We start from the raw sequence: 21,185 nt of genomic DNA, 5'->3' as shown, positions 1-21,185 counted from the left end.
TTCATCTGGAACAGAAAAGATAAACAACAATGTTGTGCTTCCAGATGTGCCAGGACTTAGTTACAAATTAAATAATACATCACCTTCTTCAAGGAGAAATCATGTTGCTAGAACTCCATGAAGTGTTTGATCTAGCTACAGACTAACTGCAGACAGACATCTCCACTGCGTTATTGTTATTGACAAAACTTCCACAACAGGGACACAACCTAATAAACCAGAAGGATCAATTATTTCTCTGTTACATTCTTTACCACCACAGTTCTCCAAGCCCTTTAAGTAATTTCCTCAGGAGTAATTCAAAGCAATGGCAGAGAGTCCTTGAAAAAGCATGTTTAACTTTATCAGGCTTCTGAAAACTTGTAAGGTAAGATCCAGTATTTATCAGGCACATTCCACGGTCTGTATAGCTCTTGCCTTTATTTAAGTACCCGGTTCTTTTCTCGATGGAAACAATCTTCTTTTGAGGACACAAGATTATTCCAGTATGGAAGTATCCCCACATCCTCCCCAGCTTACATCTTCAGAAGTGGGCTCCTGCATAGCTCATGCATCAGGTGAGAGGAGCCGCTGGCCTCAGACAGCCACTGTCTGCTTCTGTATATTGATGCAAAACCCTGTTGAGAGCTCTTTTAAAAGCAAAGCACTGATAAAATACTAGCAGAGCGTCACTGACTCAAAAGCTCAAGGTCCTCTTCTGGAAAATTTACAGGAAGTGACTTACTGAAATGCCAACCTCTTGGAAGAAAGCAAACCTTAAGGGGTTGGATAATCTATTCTGAGTGTTCCCTGAGCCACATGACCCATAGCCTTAGTTGTTAACAAACACCAGAGGAGCCTGGTATGCTGACTTTAAGAAAAGAACAGTATTGAGTACAAAGCAGGGTGGAGTCCCTATGACAAAATTCCATGATTATCCTGCAGAGATGTGGACTCGATGATAATATTGGAAGTGATTTACTGCTTTCTTGAGACAGTCTTGAGCCAGGATTGTTCTACCTGTATATCACAAGAAGATGTTTTAGAGTAATAAATTGCAAGACAGGTTTGTTTGCCCAGAGTCACTCAAGCTCCACCAAAATGTAAGGAAATTGTATAAAACGGCTTAAAGAGAAAAAGGAATCTGGGGGCTGGAAGGATACCATCATAGACAAGTATGGAAGACATCACTGCAGATGAGCTGGGCACAGTCAGTAAGCTGAGACTTCCTCTCCTTCACTCAGTTATACAGAGTACTTCTCTAAAAAACTTGGAAATCTCTATAGATTTAACTGGATTGTAGTTGGCCATATTATTCCTGTTCTTGATTAACCTCCCATGCTTTGCTCACCATGCATTCGGCAAACCAAAGGAGTCTGTAACCTGTTGTTCTCATAACCTGCACCATTCACTGATGAAGCTGTAAGAGTTGTCATTGGGCACAGCCAAATTCCATAGGAGTGGTCATGAGAGCCCAACTAGTTTAACTGGGCAGTGAGCTATTTGTGAATCCGTAATTGTGATGGCTCATATATTGAATACAACCAGATGTGTAGCACCAAACTGAGCATCACTCAAAATCTAAGCTCTGCTGCCCCAGCCCCTCTGATATCTGACAATAAGCCAGAATGCAAGGAGGATTATTTTCTGCAAAACTTGTGTCATCGTTGCATGACATCCCTGCACTTAATCAAGCAGCTCAGCAGGACCACAAGTGTCATAACTTGCAAGAGGCTGTTAGAGAATATCATGACTAAATGGCCATTAGGCTTTCCATAAGATACATTTATAGAGGGTGTATGCTTTTAGTGGAAATGCTTTAACCCCCAGAAGCAGCTGGAATTTTTATGAATGCTCAAGTTGGTGACAAAAAAAAAAAGTCTCAGGAGAAAAATAAACCAAAAAAGTAGTTTAGTTAGGAAAAGTACTTCAACAATACATGGCTCTGCAGATACCTGTGACATGACAAACTTTGAACATCCATTCAGTCTCCACACACAGCTCCTGTGGAAATCAGCATAGAGCATACAGGTAGAGGAAAAAGTTAGTTACACAGAATGCCGCAGTTCAAAAAGAGAAAAGTAGTCCACAGCATCCATTATTTCACTTGTACTGTTTAATTAGATGAATCAAAAGAAAGATTAAGAATAAGATGCTTAAAAAACAACAGCAAATTAAATACCACTCGAAATTATCACTTTTTTTTCATAAATATGATAAAACCTGAAGAGATTTCTCTAAGTCATTGACAGACCGAAGTTAGCCCTAGACTAAAAGTCTATTTAAGTCGGTCCTTGATACAATAAATTAAGTTTTCAGATACAGGATGCAAAAATCCGATAGAAAATTGATCTCCAGAACAGATCCATTACATGAAACGTTCTCTCTGATTGCCAAGGCACCTAAATAACTGCCAACTCTCCTGACAACTCCTTGTTAAAGACAAGCATTCAGGACAGAACAAAACCAGTGCCATCAAGTTAAATCCATGTCACAAGTCTCGATGCAATTAACAGCTTATCATTCCTCCTTTTTTAAGGCACACAGTTACTGAGTAAGAAGCATTTGGTAATGAGATACTGAATAAGTACTACAAACAAATTGTCAGTAAGATTTTGTCTACATGTGAAAGTGAATTTAAATTGCTTTTAAACAATTTAAATGTGTTCATCAGTTACCAGAGTACTGCATTGTGCCACCTCACATGGTAATGGTGCCAGATTTCACTTACATCAGAACCCAAAATTCAAAACCCACCTTCTTATGGAAAGCTCTCACAAAAGGACATAAGTAGTACCTCCTGATTTGGAAAACATTCTCATTAGCCCACGTAATTTTTAAGTTTCCCATCAGAAGTTGAAAAAAAGCAAATTCTTGACTAACATGTCAAGAAATCAGTTACCGCTTTAAAATTATTTCCCTCTAATCATGGGATGAATCAATAAATATTTAGATGTACTTCAAAAAATAATCAGCTTTGAATCACATCTCATATCAAAAGCTTGAGGTGGTCAGATTACCTTGGCTTGCATAGCCTTAAAACCTTTGGGATCATTTAAAGCAGTTTCCTCAGAGTAAATACGGCAGCACATCAGTAAGAAAGCTAGATTCCAAACAAAACACAAGGGCTTATTGTCCAGCTTATTTATTACCACAAGAGGTGGTAGAAGAGCACTTGTTCTATTTACAGAATTCCATCTTACTACTTTAAAAAAACATAGATAGTAATCACACTTATCTCATTTTTAGCAATGATCTAGGAAAAGCCTTGCTAGAGTATAATTCATGCAAAACACAGCACTGTTGATGTCAAAATCTAGGATAAAAATTTCCAGTGACTTAGTCTCAGATGGCACTGGGTGAAGAAAATACCAACTCAACACTCCTCTTAAACATCAGTTATTTAAAGAACCAGATCACAATGAGGATGAAAACCCAAGATTATATAAAGCATAGAAGAGAACCTACGCCAGCCACGTGCCTCTAACAATCCTGTCCTCTGATGTGCTCATTACAGCTGCGTTCTTCAGACACATTTTAAAACTTCATATGAATGTAGATCTATAAAGTAAAGGTCAAGCCTATGAAATCATTCTGTGATGTCTAGAAGCTTTGAAAGGAAAGTTTCCTAACAGTTCTATTTAGCATCTTACCATACCTGTCACCATGTGTCAGTCCCTAAAAGAGGTTTTTCTGTCAATTCAAACCCAGCAGAAATAAAAATTGTACAAGAAGACTACTGAATTAAAGCAATTTTAAAAAATAAAGGTAACTAAAAGCCTTACTTACAGCTTCACATTGAATACGTCACAACTTACTACCTAGAAAAAAAAAAAGAAAAAAAAAATCAAAAAAAACAACTAATCTATCAGTCACTAGTAATCAATCCAGTTTGCTCTCAAGGGTTTCTGGTATTGTCAGAAGTACTTAGGAGTAAAGCCACTGATGAATCCTTCCAACTTGTCTGTCTAGTGAACACATCTCAAAGTAATAAAAACCAAAGACTTGTACAGAGTTTATTTGGAGTTCAAAAAGTATGTAAAGTAATATTCAAGCAATGGACAGAGAAGGACAATAGACAGAAAAACAACCACTTAAATTATTCTTATTAAATCACAAGCAAAATAACTTTCTCTGGCTACTGGGAGTAGGACTGATAATAGGAAGCCCCTAAATGAAGTCTAATAGAGATAGAAATGACTTATTTTTTTTACATGCAGCTTCTTTTTCCTTTTAGATACCTTAGCTGTTGCCCAAATATTTAATTGCTTTTGTTCTATAAAATTGGGAAATATTTTCTAAATGAACACATCTAAAGGAAAAAAAATTCCTGTAAAATACACCTGAATTAAGAAGTAAACAAGTCTTTCACACAATCTCCTTTCCTCTTCCCTGTTTCTCATCCATTTACAAAAATGCACGAGTCCATGAGTTATTTCATTGTCATTAAATGTGTAGTTTTTGAAGAAAAATTAGTTTTCTTCAAATATATTTCCTAAAGGAAAATGCAATTGCAGGGAATTCTGGATGCACACAGAAATCCCCACTCTTCCAATCCTCACTCATACATGAGGAAGGTTCCCAACCAGTTCCAGAGAGTACAGAGTGCCTCCCCTTATGAAGCCTGGAATAATATTAGAGGTCATGCCTCTCCTCATGCCTCTTCCTCTCTTCACTGTTCTCAGTTCTGCAAACCTCCCACTGGAGTCAATTAGAATTTTGCTTGAGTAAGCACTGCAGGATATGGCCTGTTGGCATTAAATAAGTCATCATTTTTAATTGGCATTTTAAGTTCCATCAAACTACTGAATATACCTCTCACTGCCTTAGTAAATGTTTGCATAGAGCAAAAATTTGGATCGTGCTAGCATTCAGATGTGATCCAAATGTACACCGTACAAACACTGAGGTTAGGAGAGTTATTTCAGGGCAAGAGAGATCAAGATCTATTTTTCTTCAATTAGCATGCATTTTGAAAGTCATAAGATGCTCAAAATTATTTCTCTGGGGACACATACCTTTTTTTTAGATCATTTGGTCCAGTGCCAGTAAGAACCACATACACTGAACAACTTATAAAGGCTTGTTTTATCAGCAAATTCATCCTAAGCCTCTTTGTAAGTGTAACATCATTCATCCTGAAAGGGCTGTAACAGCATGCTAACCACTTTCCATGATTATACTAGCTGCTATCGAAACACCCCAAAATCTCTCATTGCGGTTTCTTGTTGGGACTTCCTCCTTGATCTTTCTTCTTCTCCCTCTTCAAAGCTGGCATTAAAACAAGCTTTTGATTTATTGTGTTGGCTGTATTATACACTTTGAACGTCTGTTATTTAAAGCACTTTGAGATTGGACTTTTTGTAAGCCTCAAAAGATGCTGTAGTACAGAACATCAGAGTTTTGCATACTTATTATTTTAAGATCCTAAACCACTTAGCGTATCATCATTTTGGACATGCAAGGGACAAACACCACGCTGATGAATGGCCCGTCTCACAATTCCTATTTACACAGGTGGCCCTGTTGGCTTCTGTGGAAATACACACAGGACTTCACAATCTTCAAACCCTACATCTTCCCAAGTTTCTTTAAATGAATAAAGACAGACTTTGAGTCTTATGACATAGAAAGACTACCTGTCTTGTTAACCCTTTTATAAGCCTAAATTGTGTTTGGTTTTTTTGTTGTTTTTTTTTTTTTTTTCTTGTTTGTTTTTTAAATGAACTCCCCATTTCTTAGGTTCATCTGTTTCAAACATCTCCATGCATCTTCAATACTTCAGCTGTCATTAAGCCTAAGACAGTAAGCACAGTTTCATCAAGCTCACAGAGAATAAGTAACTGCTAAAACTCCAAGGAACCCATGAGCTTATGTATACTCATTTATATACAGGCAGAACAAAATTGAAGAAAAAAACACTAAGAGCTGAATCAAGTGGATTGTTTCTGTAGCATCAGCATCCTAGAGTTAAAAGGCAAATTACAATCAGTCCCTCAGTAAAATTGAATTTGACACCTCTTTTCTATTGAGATTAGGAATTATCATCTTGCAAACCTACACTTTGGAGCATCAGTGTCAACCTGTCTGGAATGTAATTTAGATTTTTCAGTAACATAAAATGCCTTCTCTTCTGTAGTCATTAGTGGCTGGCATAAACAGTCTGACAGTATTATAAATGAAGTCCCTGACAGTTTGCAACACTAATCCAATATTTTGCCAGTGTCTTCAATGCTCTCTGTGAGGGAAAAAATAATTCACCTCCTTCATCAGAATTCCACACCCCCACTCTTATTTTATTATTGTAAGAGTTCGTTGTTGTTTGTGGGACACATCACATTTGTACTGAAAAGCTAGAAAACACAGTAGAGTTAAGAATTAGAAACTTTTATGCACATATTTAATGCTCTTACCATAAAAAGATGGGCTAATACAGATTAGCACTTACTCCTTAGAGATGAATCTAAAACTAATGAGGAAAAACAAAAAGCATTTAATTTTATTGTTGGTTTTGTGGTGTTTTTTTTAAATAAGACAAACCTGGGATCTCTCATTCCCTCTATAGGCCATAATGTGAACCTATAGATCATAATATTTCCTAGAGTTGTCTGAGGAACATTTCTTCCCAGCAGGGACAAAAACAAAGGTCATTCTCTAGAAAGAGAAAGCACTAGGGTTCCATTAAAAGTAAATTAAAACTACATTAACATCTTGATCATTTCTCATGTGTTATGCATAGGTCTCAGATTAAAAAAAAAAAAAAGATAGATTTAGGAAGCCTGTAACAAGACAGAACTGGTGCAACTCCTGGTAAAAAAAAAAAAAAAAAAACATAATGGGTAACAAAACAGACAAGATCAATAAATTCCACTGTGATCTGACAGATGAAGTTTAGAACTCCACTGAAAAGGGAAAATTACTAGCCTAAATGCAGACTGGAAGAACTACATGCTATACTCACTTGTTGCTGTGTAGGATAAGAAAAGAAGTCTGTTAGGCACCACAAATAATTTCTTCCATTGTGATGAAGACTCGTAAATGCAAGATATGCAGACAAGAATAATTCAAGCTGTTACTGCTAACTTCCAGGTTAAACGTGTAAAACAGGTGAAGAAAAAAACTCCTAGATTTTATATTCCTGGTCAAGGTGGATTAATGACTAGAAGTAAATAAAATGGTCAATTTACATTATGCAAAGAGTGAAAAGTATTGAAAGTTAATAAAGATGTGCTATTCAACTGACAGTAAATGGCTACAGAGTCCATTCTGGTATTCCAATTTTAGAACAAGCTGAACAAATGTATTTGTATGGCTGGAACACATCAGAAAAGACTGATAAATTGGAGGAAACTAAAGACTAGATTTATCAGATGGGCAGTTTGCAGAAAAGAAAATAGCAAAGCTGAAATATGCTTCCAGTAACAATGTGAAGACTATTCTGGAATTTAAAAAATGCCTCTGTTTGCTTTCCAAAAAGAAAGGATGTCTATACAGAAGCATCTGCAAAACACTTTTGTTCTATTGCAGGACTGTAAAATACTATTCTAATTTCTGAGCATCACATATCAAAATGAGAATGAGATGGAGAACCCAATCAATTACCAGTAATGAAAATTATCAGATCAAAGATTTGAGAAATATGAGGAAGGCTAGGGTAAATACTTTCAGTTAATTGCAAGAAGAGATGACAAGGTGATATTCTTTAAGAACATAAAAGGCTGCTGTTCTTGCCTGGTAGATGGCACAAGCAGCAAAGGGATTGAGTTTCAGCAAGATTGGTAATGCAATGTTTCAAAGAATAATGAAATGCAGCAGGTTAGCTTGTAAAGTCTGCCTTATTTAAGGTGTTAAAATTAGTTTGAAAATCATCTGTCTGAGACCAAAATCGCCTAAGGACAAGATTGCAGAAGCGATGACAGAAGTCCTTTCCAGACCTGTAAACCTGGGAGTAGAAGAGCAGCCACTTAAAGAAAAGATAAGAAGCAAAACAAGTGAATTAACAGCAAATACTCTTAAACACATCAGCTTACGGGGCCACAGAACTCATTACAAGGGAAAAAAAATAGAGGTTAAATGTTAAATGCTTTACAAAACACTATCATTCATTTTCATAGACACTGAAAAATATCCTCAAACTTACCAGAACCATGCAGCTACAGCTCGAGTAATGTGATTATTTATGGCTACTTAAGTGGCTGTTCAGCAATGGGAAGAATAGTTCAGTCAGAAGTTAAAGCAGGGATCTTGGGGAGGGATTGCCTCCGTGATTCCCTGTGCTGAAAAACAGGACATCACGCTGCATGTTGAGGTTTAAAGGAAAGCACAGCCTGCCTCAGCACACAAAAGAGGCCCAGGATAATGCAGCGCTCCAAAATTAACGCATCAACATCTGCTTTCCTATGGCTTGTGCTTTACACAGGAAGCATTCTCCATTCACAAACAGCACAGGGAGGAAATGAACTCAAGGGAAACTTGCATTCTGGGCAGTGGAAGAACACACTCCCAATAAGCTCCAAAAAGTCAGAACCCGATTTAACACGTTTGCCTTTGCAGAAAGCAGAGTCTGCTTCACCAACACAAAGCTCAACTTCTATGGTAAGAAATGTATTAAGGGTGATGCCAACAACCTGCACCGCATTTCGACTTGACCCCAGTGTGCACTGCACCCAGGCCAGGAAGCATTTAGATGTCATCACACCCAAGTGACAACAGGGGAAGATAACTCTGTAGGAAATGCAGATTCTGCTTTTCACAAGCACACCACTGTGCTTTATTAGTGCACTGCAAGTTCTTCAGCAACAGGCTGCATCTCCCACCCTCTGTTTTCCCTGTTCCCATCACCAACCACAACCAAACACATTGCCTTTCAGTGTAAAATATCTCTTACAAAAGGGCTCTCCACAATGATTATTTGTAGAGATTCTGGGTTTAGGGATTTTTTTTCCATCCTTTTACATTACCCTAAAAGCAGATGTTCCAGATGCTAGAAACGTAATACTTCACCCATGGGAAGATTTGCTTTGTCAGTAACCTGAAACTGGGTCACGCTGCTGACTGACAGCAAACATTACATCTTACACAAGTGATTGCTGCCATTTACATAACTCTTATCAAAATCTTCCTGGTGATGTTATTCAGCTTTGTTGCCAATCATCCCTTCTCACCACGCAGATTTAGTGATTAAAACACGTAATACAAATTTTATTTCTATTAATTGTTGTGGAGATAAAATAGCGAAGAGGGACACTTTTCCAGCCAGTCTGAATCTTAGGAAATCGGGAGATATTTGAAAATGGCATATTAAAATCTAAATGCGTGTATTAAATTGTGTGTATCTAAATACATACATATATACACACACACACATACTATTTCTTTTAAAATTCCAAGAGCGCCCTCTAGTGTGAGAAAGGACAGATTCTGCTCCATGCGCTGGTGGAGCACGTCAGATGCTTTAAGTCTGCGCTAACATAATTACATTCTTATCACCTCTTAACTTTGCCTGTTTCTGACATGTAATTTCTTCTTCCAACCCATTTCACCGCAGTTTTATTTCCACGGACACACAAGCAGGGAAAGTCAAAGTCAAATCAGTGCCGAGCAATCTATTTCCTATCTGCTCTCATAAATGCGGGTTCCTCCGGCGTTCCCTCCCTCAGCTCCGTGGGAATCAAGCTTCCTCCAGGCTGAAACACTCACACATCCCAGGCCAACAGAAGTAATAAGCATCAACCAATACTTTTAAGCTGATTGGAAAAAGCTGCAGAAATGTAACTAGAGCTGAGAGAGGTGAACAAGCGGAGGCATCAACTTGCTTTTCACTGTCCATCTTCCAGTCTGACAGTTTGTAATGGGAAAATTCCAGAAAATAATGGCTTATTTACACTGGAATGTCAGTAGGAAAGTATCATTTGGCACAGAGGAAGATGAAAACTGAAAGGCATCACAGATACTCACCCCGAGGTAACAAGTTGACTAATGCCACAGACTTCAAATCGACAGGTGCTCATTAAAGGCACAAATGCAAGCAGATCGAGCGAGGCCAGATTTGCTAGGGGAAAATGCACATATTGCCTCCTACAGCTGCCAGAGCCACCAGAAGTAGAGCTGCTGAGGAAAAGTGGGTGAAGGCAGACAAGGGAGAAAGGCAGATGGAAAGACCGAAAGCAAAGGTAAAAAGATGAAAGAGGAAAGGGAAGGTGTTTACAAGTAGAATCCACGTAGAACATGAAGCCCTTATCACTCACATTACTCATTCTTTTAATTGCGTGCTTGCCTTCCCCTAGCAATTAAACTGAACATCCTTGACAGTCTGTCTCCTATAGCAGCACAGAGCTGAAACTAGACATCAGCTTCAGCTCTTTGTGGTCCCCAAAGTGTTTTAATTTTCTAAATTGGAGATTTATGGAAATGCTGACATTCATCTCTTGGTTAAAATGCTAACACGCTGCTTACAAACACAGACTTTCTCCTCTTTTAGCTAAAAGGTTGACAAGAAGGGCTTAGCCGCTTTCTAATCGTTATGCAGCGCATGATGGGCTGTGAATTTTGAGCTTTATCATCTGACTGCTTACATCTTTAAAAGCGTCTGGTCATAGACGGTCTTTTGCTCTCCGGATTCTTTAAACAGCAGTGGTAGTAATTAGCAACTGTGAGCAGCCTGATTACCATATGAATGGAGAAACAATTGAAAATACAGCAAAATTAGGAACCAAACATCTAAGTCTTCAAAACTACAGGAAGCTCAGCAACAGATGTCACTCAAAAACTTACCTGCTGTCAGGCTGGTTCATTAAATACCGTAAACAATAGATGATAAATTGCACCACAAGTCCAGGTTGCATTGATGAGGCTATGAGACTTCGTGGAACTGATGAAGCCTTTCCTAGGCAGACACATCTGAGGCCTGAAGTCTGGAAAGACACTCACCTGTCTTGAACTCAACTGACTATGAACAAAAAAAAGATTCCGCTTCCCCCTCTCCCCATGGTTAAGTTCAGGTTTTTCTTTTTGTCTTCCCAGATAAGAGAAATTAAGTCATGTGATCTGTCCTGCATGCATGTTGGCAAAACACCAAAAACCTTCACAGTTGGGAATCTACCATTTCTAAAATAGCTCCCATCCCATAAAATGGGAGAAAGAAGTGAAGTTATTCCTTGCACCTTAATGAAAATTCTCGAGACAAACAAATCAGAATGTTAACATTCTCTACTGAATGGCAAGCTGCTTTACTTTTGCCTTTTGCTTCAAGAAGTTTCTACAGCAAAAAGTTCTGAAAAATGCAGAACTATACAGAAAGCCAAACATGAAAGAATCAGTACTTTAACTCTAATTATCCTTGATAGAGGAAAATGTGCTCTCATGCTGCAGCACACTACTGAAGTGCTAAGAAAAGCTGAAAGGAAACGTCAATTCTGTGACTGTCAGCATTTGCATAATGATAATAAAGCCAGACCAGGAAACAGCATTACTGCACAGGCTGGGACCAGTGAACACTAACACACAACTTGCCCAGAATATGTTGAGGTCTATCTGTCAGCAGTACCATTCCCAGGGAGAAAAGAACGCCTTGGTACTTACATGCAGCAAGAACTACTGATATCAAAAAGTTTCTATTTTACAAGTGTTCCCATATGCCAGACCTTCTCTCTGCCTTCCCAACAGAGTCCTCCCTTCATAACACAGAGGCTTACTGAAATGCTGTAAGCGCTGGCCATAAGCCAAGGCCCAAAGATGTTCCCCTCATCCCATAAAAAATGGATTCCTATTGAGCTTGTGTGTAGATGTTGTGTGTAGATGCCCAGTCTTCTCTCAGCCCTTGCATCCTTCCACGGTGGTTTAAGTCAGCCCCAAGTGGGCTAAAATATTAAGACACATTTCTCTCACACATCTTTCTTCGTTATATGTTTCTTCTCCAGACCATGCTGATATTTATATTTAGTGTCCCTTGTGTGAACACTGAGAGGCAGATAATAGCACATGTAAATAATTTTTGACAAAAAGCAAGGAAACTTCACTTTTTATTAGTGAATTTATCATCTCTTTCCCCCCCCCCCCCCCCCAAAAGCCAGAAACTCAATCCATTTATGAAACTCTAAATCATGTCCCCAGAACTTTCATGTCTTATTTGCAGAGGTTTTTAGTCACCTAAGAGTTGCAGCAATATTTTAACATGCCTCAGGAAAAGAAAGAGAAGGGGGGCTTCCTGCACTTGCTTATATCTTGAGACAAAAGAAACACCAGAGGGCAAAACAAAACCTACCAACATCCACCCTTAGGAGAATTCATTGCCACGGTTTCCTGCATGCAGGCACTTGTCACCATTTCAGCTGCTGAGAGTTTGCATTCCCCTCACAGCTCCAGCAGAAGAAAAATGGGGGGAAAAAAAATTCACTCTGGAACATCTCCAAATCCACAAAAGCATTCCTCCAGGACACAGAGGAGTGACAGTGTGCTGCCACCAGCACCCACTGCATTTTCCTCTAACAGTTTCAAAGCCCCACAGCACTGCTGTCACCCACAAACATCCCGATGGCCTGAAGAACAATTTCCCTGGCCTCAGGTCTCCTGCAGCAAAAAGGCTCAGTGCTGTCACATCTCTTCTAGCTCTGCTGCTTCAGCAAATTCAAATTTACACTTCTATTTATTTTCCAAGCAAGATCCAAGCTGGATCACTCATCAGAAAGGAAGATTGACATTAAAAAAAAATAATAATAATCACCTGAACTCGTCTCTCTCTTGATAACATCCTAAACAAGGAGTTAAGAAAGTTTTCCCTTTATTAAAATCAGAGAATTTAAGGCTTTAGTATGCAGCAGCTTAGATCATCCCAGCAATCAATCTCAACCAGCAAAATCTAGGTCAGTAAAACCGAGGGAAGCAAGAAGGCTCCAAAGAATGAAACATTCAGTTGTGAAGAATTACAGAAAAGCTTTGGAACTGGTTAGGACAAAGGTTGTATTAAAGCTGCCAAGTAGAAGAACACAAGTTATAGGGAAAATAATCCATTCCAAATCCAAACATAGCAAACTATTTAGAGAGTTTGACACAAAACAACAGAAGTGAGGCTTTGCAAAAAAAATAACTGTAGTCATCTTGGAGCTCTGCGCATTTATTGCGGTGATCACGTGCTTCTCCAAGACCTTCCCTGACATCATCTCGGGATTATCAGAATTAGATCAATTTGAGCCACTATTTTACTATTTTTATTTTAGATTTCTACTAGAAAAACTGAAAATAGCTACTCTTACTGACAGTAAGATTAGTGCCTTCACAAATAGCTAGAAGCAGTTACATTTAAAAGTTAAATGCATTACAGCAAATGAAAGAAATATGCATTACTTCATTTTCCTCTCTGCTGCAGCAGGAATGCAAAACCTTTCAATTCTGTAACACACAAAGGACTGCAGACTGCTCTCTGGAACCACTCAGAGCAGACTCTGCTCAACTTCTCTGCACACAGCTCAGCTGAAATACAATTGCGTGTGGATACCACACATTGTACACTAATTGCACTCCTGGAAATCACAGGAATGTTGACAGAACATTGACTTGAATTCTGTTAACGTTCTGAGTACCTGCAAGAGTTTCCTGCCCTAGAAGGTGAATTGAACAAGGAAACTGAGAAATCACAATTACGCCTCTATTGGTCCCTATAGGCCTTTAACAAGTTTGGAGCAGCATATGGAACATTACACCCACCCACTCACCCTCCGCCCAATTAAGCTTAAAAGTACAGTTCATTGGTTTTGTGTGATTTGGGTTTTGTTTGTTTGTTTTTGAGGGGATGAGAGACACCCACTTCAGCTGTCTTTCATTTTTTTCTACCTCGAAAAGCACTGCATGCAACAGTAACGAGGAAAAAGTTCTGAACTCCAAGCGCAGCATGTACAAATGCTCCTGGATTGTCAGCAAGGAGTTTGTTCTTCCCAGCACCCGAAAGTAAAGCACAAACTCTTGTTATCATCTTTGTGTTTCTTTATAGTTTGAAGTAGAGTTCTACCATTTCTCATCATCAGAGCTACACCTCCAGAACTCCACCAAACAGGTGAGCGTTGCACAGGCAGTTAAAGGGCAGCTTTTAGGTGGTACTGAGAAAACCTTTGAAGTAGGTAACAAAGAAGAAATCTAGGTTGTGCTTTGCAATGCAATGTTTAGAGAAATAAATAGTAAAAGAAGATGATTTGTTTTCATACTTTAACCACCCCACACACAACCTGTCCCGTTCTGTGAAAAGGATCCGCAGCCTGCTCACAAACAAGATGAAATGAAGTTATTACTTTGAGCCAATCTCATCCTGTTCTCTCACAGCTTTTCACAGACACTTTGAGGTACTTTTGGTCATTTCGGTTGAGTTTGTTCTCTTCAGCCCAGCACTGACCTCCAGCAAGTACAAAATACAGAAATTTTGAGAGCAAGATTGAACCACTTGATCCCATCTTCAGTGAATTAAAACACCTCGCCTCGGTCCACAGCTATATTTTAGCAAGCCAAACTTGTTATGACTTTGTAATAAATGCACAGCTATACCACGTTATGAGAGTGGAACTGAGAATATTAGCAGTGGACCTTTAAAATGTACGTAGACTGACTTGGTCAGGTACAGCCCTCCTGCATTATTCACCAACACTTGTCATCCTTGTTTCTGGACTGCTTCTCATCAAGAAAACTCTTTTGCCAGGGACACGATCCAATGCTAGTGGATATAATAGTGAAGATGGATTTCACAACAGAACATATCCATTTTCCTTATCTACCCAATAATGTCTATGTGCTGTCCATAAAGCTTACAGTTTTGGAATGCTTAGAAAGAGGTCAGAAAGACATACCTTAAGGGATGAGAAAATATAAATATATCTTCTAGACAACAGGAGGCTATGAACCACTGCTAGTAGACGACAGATATCGATACTGGTGAGACTACTACATCATGAACAGAAGCATCCAAATGGCTAGACACCACAATTTCATCTGCCCAGTCAAAAAGAGTTTTAAAGATTCAGCTTCAAGGCTCCTCCTTCAGACGTTCAGTGGGGAAATACCACTCTGTACTCACTAGCATTTAAATGTAATACAGCAGTTCTGCAGTATTCTACCACTTACTAAAAATTCTCTTTAAAGCAGGCATGCATGCACATCATTTAAACACAGCCTTGTTTAAAAACCAATTTTTTTTGTAAATGGCAACAGCAAAATTACTTCATGAATGCTTTCCCATGCTTACAAAATGCAGCTTGGTTGATTCTCACAGTGAGAATATTCTTTAAACTGTAATTCAGCTTTTTAAAAGCAACAAGAGAATACAAGCACATTGTCTATGTTTAGGAAAACAATCAATATAAGAATTAAAAAGCAAGAATTCCAGACTTCCAGCTTAATACTCAGGTAATCAAAACATGGGTTAGTAGGCTGCAACAAACATACCTATAATGACCACACATGTAGCTATAAGGAACAATTCTTTTAAACACAAGAGATTGACACAAAATTCAGAGACATGTTAAATGTCAGGTTTACTTCTATCAAATGCTGAAGTAAGGACTTCCACAATCAAAGAACACCTAACAATACATTTTCAAACTCTTTTTTTTTTTTTTTTTTAACCTAAACAGCTTCAAGTACATGTAATAGAAGACTTCTGTACACTGTGCCAAAAGCCTACATTGAACTTCCCCAAAGCTCCTTCCCCAAATAGCTGTGGCAAACTGGAGTAGCGCAGAAAGGCTGAGAAAGGATAACTTTTAACTGCCTCTTTCAAGAGAAAAAATGGGGGCATCGAGTGAACCAACAGGTGTTTCCTGTGCATGATACCTATTCAAGCTGTGGTACTGCTTGCCATGATGCACTACAGAATCACGTGGCTTTATGAGAAGGTTTTACAGGGTCATGAATGAGAACTTTATAAAGAGTTATGTAGTAATTAGAAATCATTGGCTCAGGAGAGCTCCTCCCTCAAGCAGTTGAGAGGTGGAAAACAGCAAGTGAAGCTGTCTGATGCTTGCTCTGATCTTTACTCCTGCCATCTTTGATCTCACCTACCACGTCCAATCTTACATTTGCATTAGTACCATTTACATTCTTATTACGATATTCAGAAGTCCTCATTAGGATCAGAGCACCACGCTGGGTAAGCACAGGACAGGAAACGCTACAACACGTACAGGATCAATACTTTGCTGGTAGCCCTGAAGCACCTGCACAGAGGCAGGAACAGGAGTGCTGGGATCTTCACAGCTCACTGCAGAGAACACCCAACACAGCTATAAAACACGTCTTATCTGTCCAAATTATCTTATTCAAAATAAACATCTTTTCAGGTAAGATACATTAAATGTAACTCAGAAGCCTTACAATTCTCGTAAAATAATACAGAGACTTCTATGACCTAAATTCTCATTGATATCAAAGGAACAGAAATCTGGCATCAAGTGTATCTATCTCTTGTTGTGTGCCCAAACGCTTAAATCGCTTTTCAAAAATGAGACTTACCCCTAACGATCCTGCAGGAATTCTTTAAATCCTGAGCCTGACAAGCTTTTGAAACATTACCCTTTGGGCTACACGATGCCATCTCCAATAATTTATGCCTAGTGTTATCAGTGCTGGCAGGGGCCCTGGCTTCACAGCGTGAAAATCTGTGTAGAGACAAACATCTGGCAGCAATCTGGATGTGGCTCCTTTTCAGCTGCCTGATTAACAGCTCATGCTGGGTTTGGACAGCCAGTATCTCAGGCACCTCCTTGTGCCTCTAACCAGACTCCCTGGGGGAGGATAGTTGCAAACCACAAAACATACATCCATAGAGCAGTCCCTGGAACAAATTAGTCTTTTCGGTCAATATTCTCCATTTGTAAGATTCAGGGCTTGGTCTCCAGATCTAGTGATAGCAATGGACACGTGACTGACAGAAGCAGGTTCACAGAGAAGAAAGTAACAAATCTGCTCCCTCTACTCTCCCTGCAACTCCTACCATTATCTGGTATCAAGACTCCAGGACTCTCTGGCAAAAGCATCTGACTGACAACTGAGAGAACAAGGGGGAAAAAGAAAAGGAAGAGCCAGAGATTGCAGTTGCTTTGACACGTCCTAGATGGCCCCAAAAGACTGATGCCACTACCAACCTTCTTTTGGGCTATTCTATAGAAGAATGGAAGCTGCCATGACACACATACACATCTACTAGAAACTGGACAGATGGGAATAACACCATTACATTCTATGCGATGGAACGAGCAATCACCAACCTCGATAGCTCTTACACTGCAAAAAAAGCAAGATGGATAGTTGCAGGAGAGGCACTTTTCTTCTTTAAAGATGTGTGGTGAACTATAGACACTAAACCAATGAAAAGAACAAGGTAGCTCAAGAAATCAAATGGAAAATGAGAACAGCTGCAAGAAAGATAGGTCTGTACCAAATGGAAATCTTATTGTTGTATATATCAACAGTACACAGACATAAATGGAGAGAGAAAGCAAGGCAGGAGTATAAAACAGGGATCAGAGGCTCCCGAGATAAATGCAAAGAAATTAATCCAACACACAAAGATAAATTCAGTCTGAATTATCCCAAATGACATCACTGCATTGGAAATAATGGTGCACTTATAGTTGTGTTGACGCTGCTGATAACAAACTGACAAATCTCCTGATATGCATTGGGCACAAATAGTTCTGCGTGCAGTACCAGACACGCGTGACTTCTTATCCCACTGATTTCATTCCCTTAGCAGTAGGATTGAGTTAAGATCCAGTCCAGTCAATTAGATTCTTTCCATTGATCATTGTGAGCTCTGGTTCAAGCCCATATTTGTCATGGCCAATGGATGTTCCACAGAATATCTTGTCACTGTCCAAAGAGAAAGCAGTTTTGGTGCTTTTCATATTCACTTATTGAATCACAAAGAGAGCAGATTTTGCTAACAACAGTGAAAGACAGTGAGAAGAGGCAGAAATTAATTTGGGGCTTTTACAAGCCTAATTACTGAGCTATTCCATCACTAATTGATACTCTGGAATCTAGTAAAGGGTCCTAAAGACTGAAAACATGGAGTCACCTACACAGTCTTCATGTTCCAGTGGGAGGGGCAGGACAGAAGAAACATGCCCTGCATATGCAGAACCACACTTGTACCAGATTCTCTTTAAACCTGCACATATTTTTTCCTTAGAGCAGAAACCGAACAGGATACCACAGATTAATTCCAACTACCACTAACATGGGCAACAACAGGTCTAACAGCTTCTTAAGTCTTAGAAAGCTACAAAGTAAGCAGGCCATACCACTGTGTAGCAGAGCTAGAATTTAGAGGTGTGGGCAAGACTGCATATTTCTTCTCTTTTAAGTTACATCAGATGCAGAGGAATCAAGAACCAAAACTTTTACTATGGTCTCTGTTAGCAGATTTCAACATATCACAGCTTAAGTCATTGATTAACAAAGATTATTAAAAAAACCTCACAACACTGCAGAACAACTGCCTGATGGAGAAATATAAAGCAGAAGGAAAATTACAAGGAGAGTCAAAGCTCCTGAAGAAGCTCCTACTCAGCAATTAACTGATGTAATTATGAGTCCTTAGAAACCACAAGATGGAAGAAATACCTTTAGGACCTCACTATTCTATTTAAGTTTACAGGTTCTAAACAGCTTTTTGAGCATCCAATAGCATTTAGAAATGGACTGCTCTTGCCTCACTGGACTTCATATTTTAACGAACTGTCAGTGCGAGCTTAGGATACGAGGTAACAGCACAGAGCTCCACCACGGAAGGTTCAAACAAAAAATATCCTTACCACAGGGGTGATCAGACAACAGAGCAGGCTTCCTAGTGAGAAGGTGGATATCCCCATATTCGTCATCATTCAAGAGGTATTTGGCTAACACTCCTATTAACATATCCTCTAGTGGTCAGACAGTCGGACTAGATGATATCTACAGATCTCTTCCTCCTGAAGGAGTACATTACGTTCACTTTTATCTGACTGGCCGCAAAGGAGCAGCCATCTCTCCAAACTCTCAATAATAACTATGTGCCACGCAATGCTTCTGAAGTGATCACTGCCTGCTGCCCCCCTCCTTTAACAAGACACAGTTAAAAAAAATAGGAAGTGTTTTTCATATTTATTCTTAGTTGTCCCAGCACACCCACAGTACAGCATGACACAATTCTAATTTTGTGCGCTCACTCCAGATATAGCCTGAGAAAATATTTTGATATTAGTGATTGTTTCCATACTGCAAGCATGGATGAATCTTTTATCATGCATATTACGAAGGTACTTTCAGCTAAACTAAAAATTATTAGTATTTTCATATACAACCTTTTAGCAAAAAAACAGTCAAAATAGGAAAGACACCCCACTTCTACTTCACTGGCTTCTTAAGTATTCGTTCCTTAATAATATGTTCTCAGCTTCACAATCCCTTATTTTTGCAAAGCTTTTCAGTGGATTTTTTGGTGTCCACAAAAATGCTTTTTGCATCCACATTATCATAGCTCTATTGGAGATGCCAGCCCCACATATAAAATCCCATTTGCAGAGCTTTATCAGACCCGTTAAGTGAGAGAAGGGCATGCCAGAATGGAGATGAGACAAACTGGCTGAGAAAAAAAAAAATAGTTTGAGTGCTAGCCAAAGAAAGTAAAAATTTAACATGTTAGTTCATGACAGCACTGGAAAAGGAAATGAAAAAGCTTGAGCACCAGAAATGAGTCAGGACTGGCCCAAAACTGTCAACAGGCTACCAGTCCCATTTTCCACTTTAATTTCTGAGTATCTATAGGTAAGTGGACTGTTTCAGGTTCACATTTCCTTTACTACTGCAGCTCTATCAGACCAAAAAAAAAAAATCTTTCAGTTATTTACAGCCCAGACACCAGAATCATTAGTAAGAGTCATGATCATCAGCCTTGAGATAAGAAAAAAAGTAGGCACATTCCTATCTAAAGATACATCCAGCCAATAAACCTTGAAACCATGACAAGTAGGAAAAAAAAAAAAAAAAACAAACATTTTCTTTACTGACAGGCATACCAGAAAAAAAAAAAGAAATGGTAAATGGAATTATCCTTGGAGAAAGGTAACATTCCCCCCCCAAATCCCAGTTAAAAAAGAAAAGCAGGTTAAATCAAACGTCCCATGCTGAGATCCATCTCTTCAGATGGAACACAAGTCATGACTTCTTATGCTGGATGGCTCCTAAGAAGTAGGTTTTACAGTTGTCTTTTCCACATGCAGTGTTGCATTGTCTGCTATTGCTTAAGAATACCACAGAGCATGGGACAAATTCCTACATGCTACTTCAGCAACAAGTGTGAAGTACCATAAGTTGCAGATTGAATCTAATGATTGACAATCATCTATGACGACTTCTGAGGAGCTATAAATACATGGGCATTTTCAGACAATGCTTCAGAAACTAATAAGCACTGCTCAAGATTTACAAAACATTAAAAATACCGATCCCTCCGAGCAATGCACTCATTCAAAAAGACAAAATATAGCTTGCTAAACTGGTTTACGTACATCCAATAAATCATTTGTAGTGAACTGTGAAACCCGTAGAAGATAAATACAATAAATTAAGTTCATTTGGTAAATGAAGTTATTGAGTAGCTATTTAAAAAAGCATTCATAACAGACCATATCAGATGTCCTTCTGTAGCACCATACATTTATCTAGCTATTCACCAAGGAAATAAGCAACCGTTTACATATTAAAAAAAGCACAACACTGTAAATATAATTGTAATATTATTGACCTTCTCTAGCATTTAAATATATTATTCATAACATTTAATGAAACTTTTTTTTTCTGAGCTATGCACCCTTTAGACAGGTTTTCACAGTAGCACCAGTCTCCTATGCAGTAACAACTACTTCATATATTATGGTGAATGCATAAATAATTCATAGCCTATCCACAGCTAAGACAGAAAACATTAGAGGATATGCATGCAGTAACTAGCAGAATCAAAGAGGGCAGCGAAACAATACCAGCAATGTGCCCTTAGGGACTTGCACAGTAAGATCCTGGTTTTCTTCTGTCCTTGACAGATCATCTCAAACATGAGGTCTGGTTCTTAGTCATGTTCGAATTTTTGTAACAACCTTAAGACTTGCTGGAATCACTTAGTAACTTTCAAGGCTTACCTTCTGTCTTGTATTTGTTCCTTAGCCATAAACATGGAGTTCTGGACTCAC

General features: G+C 38.8%; 1 protein-coding gene across 3 annotated transcripts in view; it reads right to left on the bottom strand.

The window, feature by feature from the left end:
• Nucleotides 1–21,185, bottom strand: part of ST6GALNAC3 (ST6 N-acetylgalactosaminide alpha-2,6-sialyltransferase 3) — a 202,055-nt gene that overhangs the window by 164,661 nt on the left and 16,209 nt on the right. The window contains exon 1 of one of the 3 annotated variants that reach the window (XM_048947221.1): nt 18,774–19,168. The exons of 1 other annotated variant lie outside the window; for it this stretch is intronic. In XM_048947221.1, coding sequence (XP_048803178.1) covers nt 18,774–18,842 — 69 coding nt within the window. In that variant the 5' untranslated portion in view covers nt 18,843–19,168. Of the gene's footprint in view, nt 1–3,768; nt 3,801–18,773; nt 19,169–21,185 lie in introns of those variants that run through there. One more of the 3 variants, XM_048947224.1, reaches the window with a different exon arrangement.

Source organism: Lagopus muta, chromosome 5, assembly GCF_023343835.1.
Source record: "Lagopus muta isolate bLagMut1 chromosome 5, bLagMut1 primary, whole genome shotgun sequence".
NCBI lineage: Eukaryota > Metazoa > Chordata > Aves > Galliformes > Phasianidae > Lagopus > Lagopus muta.
The sequence above is the reverse complement of the archived record's forward strand: the minus strand, read 5'-3'. Positions and strand labels throughout refer to the sequence as shown.